The sequence below is a fragment of the Carassius gibelio genome, chromosome A17 (genome assembly GCF_023724105.1).
Source record: "Carassius gibelio isolate Cgi1373 ecotype wild population from Czech Republic chromosome A17, carGib1.2-hapl.c, whole genome shotgun sequence".
Classification (NCBI taxonomy): domain Eukaryota; kingdom Metazoa; phylum Chordata; class Actinopteri; order Cypriniformes; family Cyprinidae; genus Carassius; species Carassius gibelio.
The window spans coordinates 8,856,973-8,870,119 of NC_068387.1; the positions used below are offsets into that span (position 1 = coordinate 8,856,973).

The window sequence follows — 13,147 nt, forward strand, 5'->3', positions numbered from 1 at the left end:
TCAGTAGCCGCCCTAAAAGATTCACTGATTCACTGATTTAAAGCAGTGTCTTGTGTCCTCTTAAACGAACATGGAGTCATTTGGCGAGCCCGATCAAAGGTTGAATTTACAGCTGCTGGCACGCTTTAACTCGAGTGGTCTAATGTGAACTCATTTATCGTATCTGCTGGGGCGAGACTTTGCCACCATCAATCGAAAATGACTCATAAAAGAGTCTAGTGCTCACTGTTCAGATCGCTCGCGAGCACGGCGCGCGTCTCTGTTTTTTTTCTTCAGCTGGTCCTCACACAAGACTGACAATGCCTCCAAATCCTGCAAGTAGTTCTTTTCTTTTTATTAAATACATAAAGGTTAAGTACATGAAAAAAAAAAAACGAGCCTACAGTTTCATTAATGGGAACAATTATGTAAAATATCTGTATTACACAAGGATTTTGAGAATGATCTTTCTAGGCTACAATATCCCATATATTAATCCATGCTTATTTCTAGAATAATGTTATGTTTAATGTTGATAAATTTGTTGAATCCTGTCTTGTTCTGAGGTGTGTCTTACAACAGGCCTCTGTCATAAAGACTCCCACATTAAAAATAAGTTTCATAGCTTAACGTCAGTTTCATATTTTATTTAATAGTTTTGTAATGTGGTCTGATTGGCAAAATCCATGATGTTAAAACAAAAGAGAGTCTTAAGTATATATATATATATATATATATATATATATATATATATATATATATATATATATATATATATATATATATATATATATAATGTATTGCTATATTACCTTTATATTATTATTATTTTGAGAAGTAATTGTTATTTATGCCTATAATTAGTGTTTATTCTTGAAATTATATTATAATTTTTATATTCCAAGTTGTGGTGATTACCTCATACTTTAGAAGGATACTACTATTAATTTGATGGTTAACATGAATGAGTCTTTATACATTAACTAGACTTAATGAGGATAAGAACATGCTGCATGTTCATGCTGCGAAAGTAAAAGATTAGCTAGATGCAGATTGTGCTGCTGTAAATATATTTTTGACGTTAGTATTTGATTAACAGGTTTTAATATCACTCTCATTATTATCCTTTCAACATTCAAGATCGATAACTGGTAAACCAGCTTATTCATCAACTTTTTTAAATTCTTTATAATTTGTAAACATTTTTAGATCTTTCAGCGAATGCTGAAATGCATATTTTATTCTTTACGAGAAAGCAGTCTAAAATATATAATAATAATAATAATATAAATAAATAAAACATACTATACATTTTCTGCCAGGACATTAATTTCAAAGACATTTTTGTTAACGGTTTGCATTTCTGAAAACATAATAAAAAACATAATAAAATTTTATATGGAATAATCCTTATCTATAAGATAAGAGAAAAATACGGTAATAAAACATTGCTAAGTTTGTTCCCATGGTTGAATAGCATATTATTATTGTATTCATTTATGAATTATTTTGTTAAAATTAAATAAAAAACTCTGTCTATTATCAAACAATACACTTTTTTAGAAAATATGTATTTCATTTCAATTTGATTGATTGAATTGTAAAAAAGAAATCATCCTCAATACAGGATGATCACAGACATACTTTAAACCCTAACTGTATGATTATTGTTTATTCAGCTTTCATGAACTAATGAAGGGACTCATGGAATATTTGTACTTATGCTTTTTTACATTATTTTCAATTTGAAAACATTACAAAACCATTAAAATTAACTACAGAAAAAGGGTGATAAAAAGAAATAGTGACTAGATATAGCATATAAGAACGCATACATGTTAACCAGAATATTCATATCCATTTCCATTTGTGAATTATCCAAATACACTTAATAAATCTAATATAAGCCTAAAGCTTCTTTAAGCCTATGAAGAATTACTTGAGCACAAACACTTATCTGTGATTTGAGGGGAGTGTGTTAGCACCCTTCAGGCAAATGAGACGTGCACGCTGTGTTATGACGTACTTTGAGTCTTTCTTCCTGTTAGATAAATCTGCAGTCCTGATGGTTGCTCATGGAGGTGGCGACTGCTGGATTAAACACGAGCACTCACGCAGTCGCTTCCATTGTTAGGCCAAACCCAACCGAGAGGACAAGCTTTGAAGATTAGAGATTATATCAGCCATGCTGCCATTGGGATTACTGTTTATTTTCTATAAGGACAAGCTGAAGTTGCCAGGAATAAGCAGCTTTGTTGTCACTTAGAGACAAAACCCAAAAGATTTTTGAAAGCATGTGCTAATCAATGTATCATGTGAATTATGCATGTAGAATGGTTGTCATATTTAGAGTAGTGGCAGCAGTCATAAACTCCTATTGTGCCTTATCTAAGGGCTTGCTGATAAAGGTTCATTTTCATGAAGTAACACCGTACTCTACTCAGAAGATCAGAGACCTTGTACTTTCAAATTCATTGCAATTTTTTATTAACATTGCTATACGTGAATTCTAACTAAAACTGAGATTGAGAATCAAAGTGGACATATTCACTGGTTTATTGATTTTCAAAATAAAGTATAGTGAATTGTATTATTTAATAAAAACATCTACATTTGACTGTGAGAGCACATGTGAAGTCTAATTAAATGTAATAGATTTTCACCATAAATTCAATGGTTATTCCCAATTAAACGTCAAAGTGAAAGTTTTTTAGTGAAATAAAATAAAAAATATAATGGTAATAATAATAATAATGTAGTGTGAAATATTTAATTAAATGAACATTTAAAAAAAAAATCTGTTCTGCTGTCATGGGATATTTAACATTTCTGTACAAATACCAACACATTTTTGTCTTAATTGATTCCGATGCCTGATTCAGTGACGATGGAAAAACACTCACTTATATTTGTCCTCTGCAGATCAGTGTCCGTGTCAACACGATGGACAGCGAGCTGGAATTTGCAATCCAGTCGGATGCAACAGGCAAACAGCTCTTTGAGCAGGTAAGCAACAGCCAAAGCCTCCTGAAATCCTCCAGGATGATTTTTTGTTAAAGCTAACCCAGTGAGACGATGTGAAGAATCACCTGTCTTATGTAGTTTTTAACCCTGTACTGATTACTGTATCGTACACACATTTCAAAGGCCTCTGAATTCGAAACATGATAAAAACTTTATTTCAAAAGTTATATTTCACTTCCTGGACTTTAGCAGCAGGGGTTAAACATGTTTAGCTTCATTCTGCATGCTGGGAAATAAAATAACTAATAGCTAAATATTAAGTAGAGTACCTATTCTAATCAACTAAGACGAGACTCCCATTGCTTGACCTAAAACACAACGTCATGGTGTTTATCAAGGGTGATTAGATGTAGATGTATGTTTTAAATGTATGCCAGTTTGTTCTCATGCATTTAGTATTGGGTTAGTCACTTTATCGTCTGTGTTGATCTGTTCAGGTGGTTAAGTTGGTGGGTTTGCGTGAGGTCTGCTACTTCGGCCTGCAGTACACAGACACCAAAGGCTTTCTGACATGGCTCAACCTGGACGACAAGGTATTGATTTTTTTTTTTTCTTTTTAATATATACATATTTTAAAACATCTTCCTGCACTTAAACAAAATATCCACTTAATATTAACAATGCTTTGATTTGAATGATACCATAAATTGTGTAGCGTAATGAGGAGGGAATTGATATAGCTTATGATTTTTGCATGGAAGATGATAAAACAGACAAAAGAATCCCATAGATTTACTGGCACCCAACTCATATCTACTAAATATAGACTAAAATATCATTAATGTAGGAGTGGTTTTTTTTGACTTGAGTAAGCATTTAACCACCATAGCAAACATTCAAAATACCCTAGAAACTGAACAGGGATGTTTCTAAGTATATGTTATCTATAGGTGGAGATGTAGGTGTTAGCCTTATTTTACTACTCTTTTTGCTGAAGTTTCTTCCACTATAGCATTGCATGTAAACTATACTAAATTAATAAGTTCTCGCCACAACAAAGTCAGACGAGAACAGTCCAAAGTCTATTTAAATGACAGAATTGTCTTTTTTAATTATTAATTTGTTGTTGTTGTTTATATCCAATACCACATTTAAGTATGATATAAACTTTATTCCTGACACACAACAGCGCAAGATATGCGGGGAATTTAAGTAGGTTTTAGCCTTATTTTACTACTCTTACATTTACTGCTCTGAAGGCTCACCTTCTGACATGTGATTCAACATGTTGCTGGATGCCTACAACATTTAATTAAGACTGTTGCTTATAACGCAGTAGGGGGACTGAAATTCAGGTTTTTCAAATTCACTCTAGCTTTGAATCACCTCAAATACATATCATCATATAGTAATACATATCATAACCAAAATATCTGCACTGTATAATAATATATAAATAAGCATTGTACTGAACTTTGCCATATAGTCATTGGCTTTGTATATTAATACTCCATAATACAAAACGTTCATGTTACAAACAAATTGTAACATTGCATGTGCCCAACGACATTCAAAAGAAACGTCTGTCACTTATATACCCAATAAAGAGACTCTAAAGGGATATAGTGATGGGGGGTAAAATACATGGGAGGAATATTTGTATTTGTGAAAACTGGCTTTTGTGAGCAAACACATAGTTTCTTGGAGGAACCTAAAATTATTTTTTAAATTACTTTGATCACCACTTTTGCATTCGCAGAGTTTTGTGTGCCACAACCCAACATTCATTCTTCATTCTGATTCCGTAGGTGTCCTCTCAAGAGGTGAAGGAAGAAAACCCTCTGCAGTTTAAGCTTCGGGTCAAGTACTACCCTGAAGAGGTGTCTGAGGAGCTGATTGAGGACATTACGAAAAAGCTTTTCTTCCTGCAGGTGAAGGAAAGCATCTTGAGCGATGAGATCTACTGCCCCTCAGAGACAGCCGTTCTGCTGGCCTCCTATTCTGTTCAGGCCAAGTTTGGAGACCACTCACCAGAAGCCCACAGTCTTGGATACCTAACGAGTGAGCGGCTTCTGCCTCAGAGGTGAGTGGGGACACTACTCAAAAAACATTCATTCACTGCTTTCTAGTGATCAGAAATTACTCGCATACCGCAAGTGGTGCTTGTTCATGTTCCTGGAGGTCTACTTTCCTGTAGTTCAGTTCGAGCCCTGCTCCAACACACCTGTTTGTAATTATCAAGGGTTCCTGAAGATCTTAATTAGCTGGGTCAGATTGGGGTTTTAATTGGGGTCGGTGCGGCACCTCACAGGAAGGTATGCTGAAGATCTCTAGGAATATAACTGAGGACCCTGGTTTAAAGGTACAATTTGTAAGATATTTGCAGTAAAATATCCAAAACCCACTAGGCCAGTGTTATATATTTTGTCCAGCTGATTACTAACAAAATCTCTACTAATTCCCATTCTAAACAGTGACACGGGGCAGTGCAGTCGCCTGTCAGTGACGTTAGTTACCCTTTGCTACCTCCTTTACTGACGTAGAAACCACATGACAACAGTGTCGAGGACAAATGCGGAAGTAGCTTCGCAACAAACTTCAACTAGAGAAAGATGCCGATCTCACTTGTGTTTCACTCGACAAGCGAGTAGTTTTGATTCGTATCTTTACAGAAAACATATGCTATTATAACGATCAACAAGATTAGTATAATGGGGCATACAGGCCAAACGCGGGGCATCGCGTCTCTAGACCCACGCGAGGACGTGTCTGATTCATAGTCTGATCAGGTCTTTGCATTGACTTTTTATGTAACCTACTCATGCAAATCGTTGAACTCACGTTAAATCCATGATTTATATTTCCGTCTGGTTGATGGCCGTCAGCGGTTGGGTAGAAGACAACAAATCCCATCATTCCACGCTCCTTCTTAGTGCCATCAAACCACACGATTGTTATTGTTTTGGTAGTGCGCCCTCTAGTGGCATGTCCTACAACCTGTACCTTTAAATTGCTTAATTAGAAAAAAAATAAAAAAAAATAAAAGAATCAACACAGATTAAAATCAAGTTGGCTAAACATATTTTCATTAAGAATGTAAAAGCTGACATCATTTGGACATGTGAGGAGAATGCAGAGTTTTGTATTCATTTAGTAATTCCAAACTAAATGATCAGAAATCAGCTAAAATAACAAGACTTTTACCAGGTTTAATAGTAACGTGTTACAAAAAGTATACTTTATTCAGAATTTTACTGAAATCACTTCACTATTGTTGCTATATATTCATGTAAAAATAAAATAACCATAAAAATCTGCACTTATCTATACTTATTGTTGGTGCTGCTTCTAACCATCTAAAAATCTTTTTAGGTATGTTTGAGAGACTTCTATTTAGCTTTATTAAAAGCATAAACAAACATTCACAAGAAACAAACAAACAAGAAGCTTTACTTAATATTCCACCACATGCAAGTGTAACAAGTATATATATTTATTAATTTATACAAGTTTCCAGAAAAAGAAATGCATGAAAACATATTACATATTTTTTTTTGAATATAACAATCGTAATCTACAAAGAATTTGCAACGGCATTTGCATGTTTTGGCCACTTTTAATTACTGATAAAGAAAACTGAAACTCTGAAGACTCTAAATAGACAGAAATGATTCATATTTTGGCCCCAAATATATTTATGTTACATGGTCAAAACACTTTAGTCATATGATTCGTAGATTAACCATGGATTTATTATAGTAAAAGTAGTAATAATGTATTTTTTTTTTGGATTGATTATGATTTGTATAAACACAGTTTTACTACAAATACTACAGTTAAACTATGGTTAGTGTATCAAAACAATGGCTTATTTATGGTTCCCTTGGTTTAACGATAATATCCATGTTTTTTAGGATTTATATGTAGTAAAACCATGGTTCATGTTTCCAAATGGAAGGTGTGTTGATATTTAATTCTGTGTTTTCAGAGTGCTTGACCAGCACGAACTCTCTGAAGAACAATGGGAGGAGAGGATCCAGATTTGGCACGAGGAGCACAGAGGCATGCTCAAGTGAGTTGGACTTATATGCTGCCATTCAGCTTGCCTTCGTGTCGCTCCACAAGTTTATAATTTCTTTACATTTTTCATAATCAGGGAAGATGCCATGCTGGAGTATCTAAAGATCTCACAGGATTTGGAAATGTATGGCATCAACTATTTTGACATCAAGAACAAGAAAGGAACAGACCTGTGGTTAGGCGTAGATGCTTTGGGACTTTACATCTATGGAAAAGAGGAGAGGTAAACATTTTTAAGAGCAGGGCTTGGTTTTTTAGAAACAGTGCCAGCGTGGCAGCTCTCATGATTGTGTGGTTAATGAAACAAGACAAACAAGTCAACACTAACACATTGTGCTTTATTGAGAGGTCTTTGCACCTAAGGACTAATGGGCTGCAAAGTCTGTGATTTTTCTAATGTTTATTGAGAAACACAAAAAAGAAAATTAAAAACTGTCAGTTGCATGAAATACATTTTGGCTGTTCTTCATTACTTAGGTTGACTCCAAAGATTGGGTTCCCTTGGAGTGAAATAAGCAACGTTTCATTTGATGACAAGAAGTTCATAATCAAACCCACTGACAGAAAAGCTCCTGTAAGTAGTTGCATCAATCATTTTATGACTTTTTTTTTTCATCTGGAATTATTGTTTGTGTGGGCCAATGGCAAATAACATCTTAGAAGATGAAGAAAGGAAAAGTCTTTTAAAAATCGAGATATTATGAAATTAAATCTTTGTATTAATGCTGGTTTCCATGTGGCTTTGAAAAACTTTTATACTTAAAAAAAATTATAATTTCAATTTAATGATTAAATGAGAATTGTCATGTGGAGTAACTATTTCAAGTTATAATAGTAAAATAATGTATTTTTCTAACACCTTGAATATAAATCTTAATCTTTATTTTCTTAAATGTATAAATAAATAAATAAATAAATAAATAAATAAATAAATGTGTCTGTGTGTGTGTACTTTGTGCATTTTTACTTTCTCAAAAAACAAAAACAAAAAAAAAAACATTCTGTATAGCTTATAAGTGTTTTGAAAAATGGGGACATGGGTTATGTCCTCATAAGTCATCCTCTCCTTGTAATACCTGTGTCATACCCATGTCATTATACAGAGTTGTGTCCTGATATGTCACAAAAACAAGAGCACACACACACACACACACGCACACACACACACACACACACACACACACACACACACACACACACACACACACTAGTCAATCAAGTGTTCTGAGTCTTTTTTCTTTATATCATTATATTAGGACATTTAATCCCCCTGCCCTGATATTTTTTATGTTATTAATGTTAACATTCTTCATATGAGAAGTCTATTCAAATGTATGTTTTTTTTTTCAATCATAAAGGCTGGTTGGAATATATTTACCATCCTATTTATGCAGACGACATTATGAAATGTGACCCATTCTGATCTCTCTCTTGTTTCTTACAGGACTTTGTGTTCTGTGCGTCTCATCAGTGTATGAACAAGCACATCGTGGAGCTGTGCAAGGGAAACCATGAACTTTACTTGCAGCGCAGGGAAGCTGATACCACTGAGGTGCAGCAAATGAAGGATCAAGACAGAGAGGAGAGACAGATGGAGAGGTGAGGACACAATGTTCATTTCTCAGAGAGCGTCATTATCAATGACCAGCAAGGCACCAGCTCAGGGCAGATCATCACTCATTTAAAAAAAAATTTACTGGCCAATAAACGATTTGTCTTTTTGTGTGTTATTTATGTTGTATATTTTTCCATTTGTGAAGATTATTTCCCCCCACAAAGAGTACATAATTAAATGTGTTTTCTTCCTGTTTTTTTTTACTTTATTTCCAGAGCCGTGTTGGAAATGGAGGAAAAGGAAATGGAGGCAACGGAGAAAGAAAAGGAGCGGGAGGAGAGAGAGAATCAGGAGATGATGATGAAGCTTCACCAGTTTGAAGAGCAGTCCAATACGTTTGAGAAAGGCAAGGAAATGTTTCTACATATCTGATCTCTTTAATATAGTAATACATATTTTCTTGGATAGATAGTTAAAAAAACAAACATATTTATATAATACTTTGCATTATTACATTGCATATTTTACTTTGTAATAATATATATATATATAGAGAGAGAGAGAGAGAGAGAGAGAGAGAGAGAGAGAGAGAGAGAGAGAGAGAGAGAGAGAGAGAGTGTGTGGGAGAGAAGGTCGTGAACGAGGAAGATGATGATGATGATGATGATGATACAAAGTCTTTAATAATCCACATAGGGGTAATCCATGAGGAGACGGCAGAAACAGACGTACAAGTCGACGAGATCGGACAACCAAACACTGAACTGAATGCAACTTATAAGGGGAACGATAATGAGGGTAATTGACAAGACACACCTGAACATAATGAGACAGAAACAGAAACTAGGTCACGCAGAGAACATGAGGAATGAAAACACAAGACAGTGCTGTGGTGTGACATATTTATGAATTGTATATATTTCATTAATTAAATGTATCTTTAAATGTTGAATATTTAAAAACATAAAGTGAGTGACTGCTGCCTCCCTATGGTTGATTTTGTGTATTGTTCAGATCTGAAAGAGCAGTTTGAGAGCCCACATGTACTGGAGGAAGACAGAGAGCGGGTGGAGGAGGAGGCTGAGAGACAGGAGGCGCTGATGGATGAAGAACAACTGGCCAGGCAAGATGAGGACCAGATGAAACCTCAGGAGCAGCTAGTGAGTGCGGGACACCTTTACACACACAAAACACACCTTAAAGGGGTCAGATGATGCTGCTAAAAAGAACATTATTATGTGTATTATGTGTAATGCAATGTGTTGCAAACGATTCAGTCTGATTTGGTGAAATGGTTTGACTGGTACACTAAGCAGATCAGGTTAAATAGAAAGATTGTTCGCGATTCGGACATCACTAGACGAGACAAAACCATTAAAAAACGAGGCATTTGTTTCATCCAGTGGGGACATAATTACTGATTATAATGGCTTATACTGTCTTTTGAAATCGCATCATATGACCCCTTTAAACAGTGAACATCTACATATTCTGTGATGGATTGTTAGTCAACTGAAGCTTGATTTTTATACATGTATAGGCAGCAGAACTGGACGAATACACTGCAGAACTGGACGAATACACTGCAGAACTGGACGAATACAATGCAGAGACTGCCTTGCTGGAGGAAGCCAGGAGAATCAAAGAAGAAGAAGCTAGTGAATGGCAGAACAGTGTGAGTTTTGAACAGTATACTCATGTGGTCAAAATTTTGGGTTAATTTAGATTTTTGAATCCGTCTATTGTTGAAGTCATAAAAGTGGAAAATAGGGATACATTTTTGTTCTTATAATGGACCTCTCCAATTCTCTCAGGCTGAAGAGGTACAGGACGATCTGGAAAAGACCTGTGAGGACTTGCAGCACATTATGTCGTCCCCTGTGGCTGCTGCCCCCATGGCTGCTCCCATGTCCCGTACCATGATGGAGGAACCCTTAGGGAACTATAATGACGATCAAGAGGAGAACAACAGCATCTACAGTGCTGAGCTCCATGTGGAGGCCATAGAGGACCACCGTAATGAGCAGGAGCACATCCCAGAGGCAGAGGAGAACGAGCACACACAGAAACAGCTCATGGTAACTCACCTGTTACGCTTTTGGGGTTTATGATTTATTTTAGAATACATTCAGGAGAGAGTTGTTTGAAATTCAAACTGGTCTTATATTATTTTCAGTTCATTCACATACATATACATACATAACGCTTACTTGTACAGTGATTCACTGAAGTTCAGTAAGTTCACTTTTTATGAAGGTTATGTTTAATGTTTTGAGGATTTTGAATAATTATATCATTCATTCAGGAGATTCATTTAAAAAAAGAGTTGTCTTATTCTTTTTAAGTTTGTTCACCTTCATATACACACATAACACTTATTTGCAGTAGGGATTTTTATTCATCTCATTGGTTCATTGAATCTTTCCAACAGAGTCTAGGTTTTTTTTTTACACCTAAAGACTGATCAGTTTATGTTAGTTATATTTCACTGTATCATTTATTAACCAGTTTCTGCTCAGAAAACTACAACGATTTACAATTTGCTTAGAGTTTTAAGCCTTTATATCCTAAATTAGATTAGTCTGTTCAATTAAAGACATGATTTATTCATACAGTTTGTTTACAATCAACATTCCACATTTATCTGATTCCTTCATGTATTTATATCAAATCACTGCTTTCATATCAAGAATCCATGCGTTCAGTTACACCACTAGTATGAATTATATTTCCATTGACCCATTTGTATGTACATTGTGACTAATTCGTAATCCTAAATTGCTTTTAGGCCCTGAACTCTGAGCTGGCAGAGGCCCAAGATGACACTAAGAAGACTAAGAACGACATTCTGCACAAAGAAATTGTAAAAGCCGGGAGGGACAAGTACAATACGCTGCGTCAGATCCGCACTGGCAGCACCAGGCAGAGAATAGATGAGTTTGAAACCTTGTAATGGCTGATAAATTCTCCAATTAACTTGCCGCAAATGGCCTCACTTTATCTTTGTTGTTGAAAAGACTGGATTATTTATACAGTCTGTACACACTACACAGGTAATGTAGTTCTCATTTCTGAAAGATATGGAAAACACTCTTATTCAAGGCACTAAAATGATATGTGTGTGCTGCCTTGAGAACACTCTTGAGATCTTATTTATGCTGATTGTGCCAAAGGCTTTGGCTTGTCATCTTTTATGGGAACCTTTTAAGTAGTGCTACCTTAAGATCTTTTGCATTCAAAAGAATGTGGAGCAGCATCATGCTTTTATGTTTAAAAAGGAGTATCAGAAAAATGCAAATATATTATGATAGAGAATTATGGATAATTATCTAAAACATGAATATGACCAAATAGTGGCCATAACAAACAAGTCAAGCATTTTCAATGCAAAGTTTTTTTTTTTTTTTTGATGAAAGAAATGCTGCATTGTGTATTATATTAGATTGTACATTGTCATTGAAATATTAACAAATGATTTTGAATTAAATCTGCTGTCCAGTTACTGTGGGACATACAATGTATTGTTGTTATTATTATTTTACATTGAAGTTTGTTTAAAAAAAATGCAGCCTAGGAACTGGTTGACAAAGACAGGAGCACAACACGTTGATTGTTCAGAATAGCAGAAAGGTTTGCGTTGTCTGTTTACCCAGATGTCCTCCACTTACGCTCTGACCATTAAAAGAACTACAGTTTCATTCGCAGTGATGCGCAGATAGGCCGTGAAAGGCAAACTGTTATGCAAAAGGTGCGCCTGCAGGAGCCCACAAAGGACCACTGATATTTACTCAAGGACTAGAATGTTAATTATGTTGCTAGACATCAATTTATGAAGCCTGGAAACCGTTTGTTAAGATATGCGCAGGGTTGAATAAAACAGTGCAAGTGGACTGGATTACTGTGTTCCACTGGAAAACGTTTCAGCCATCATTAGCTACAGTGGCTTAGTTAGTTTCCTGAAAGCCTCCCATAAAAAAAAAAAAAAAAAAAAAAAAAAAAAATCAATAAAAAAATCTTCCATAGACTACATGTGCAGTGTTGTGAACACAAATGATATTGGTAAGACATTGGTCTATGATTCAGTTCCTTACAGATTGCCTTGATTCATTTCCTTACTAAACTTTTTGTCATCTTGTTTTCTTTCAATCAGTAAAGGTTTTGTATTTATTTGTGGCACTGATTTTGCACTGAGTGAAGAAAAGCATTATTTGTATATCATTTTGGCAATGTTTACTAGAAAAGAGGTGCAAAAGTTCAGAGCAGTAAGGCCTATGATTGATCCATTCCAAAAAAAAAAAAAAAATTTTTAAACATGCGGTAATATAACCTGTTGAGATATTTAGAAGTGTTTTAATTTAATTTAATTTCATTTTTTTTTTTTTTATGCCAGTGATTTTTGACTGGGAATACCACAAATGTAACAAGGTGGGGAAAAAAATCTCCAAAAACTATACACTAAATTAAGTTATTATGACCTATGTGAGCAAAGTCAGTCAGTTTTAGTCCATTTTTTGGAAAAAGAAAATCCTCTCTGGGTCAAAATGTAATAGTAATATAGAGAAGAAAAAT

The 13,147-nt window shown here is 34.8% G+C and overlaps 1 protein-coding gene across 2 annotated transcripts; it reads left to right on the top strand.

The window, feature by feature from the left end:
* The first annotated feature begins 174 nt into the window (after positions 1–174).
* LOC128031405 (radixin-like) lies at positions 175–12,097 on the top strand. 2 transcript variants are annotated; one of them, XM_052619650.1, is made up of 15 exons: positions 175–314; positions 2,902–2,985; positions 3,441–3,536; positions 4,752–5,026; positions 6,932–7,015; positions 7,100–7,246; positions 7,501–7,597; positions 8,468–8,622; positions 8,854–8,984; positions 9,275–9,376; positions 9,593–9,738; positions 10,119–10,141; positions 10,184–10,253; positions 10,393–10,656; positions 11,367–12,097. In XM_052619650.1, exons 1-15 carry the CDS (start codon positions 300–302, stop codon positions 11,529–11,531), a joined length of 1,854 nt encoding a protein of 617 aa, XP_052475610.1. In that variant the 5' UTR covers positions 175–299; the 3' UTR covers positions 11,532–12,097. The 2 variants fall into 2 exon arrangements, with proteins under 2 accessions (XP_052475610.1, XP_052475609.1); XM_052619649.1 differs by having other exon boundaries at positions 10,119–10,253.
* Positions 12,098–13,147: the final 1,050 nt, after the last annotated feature.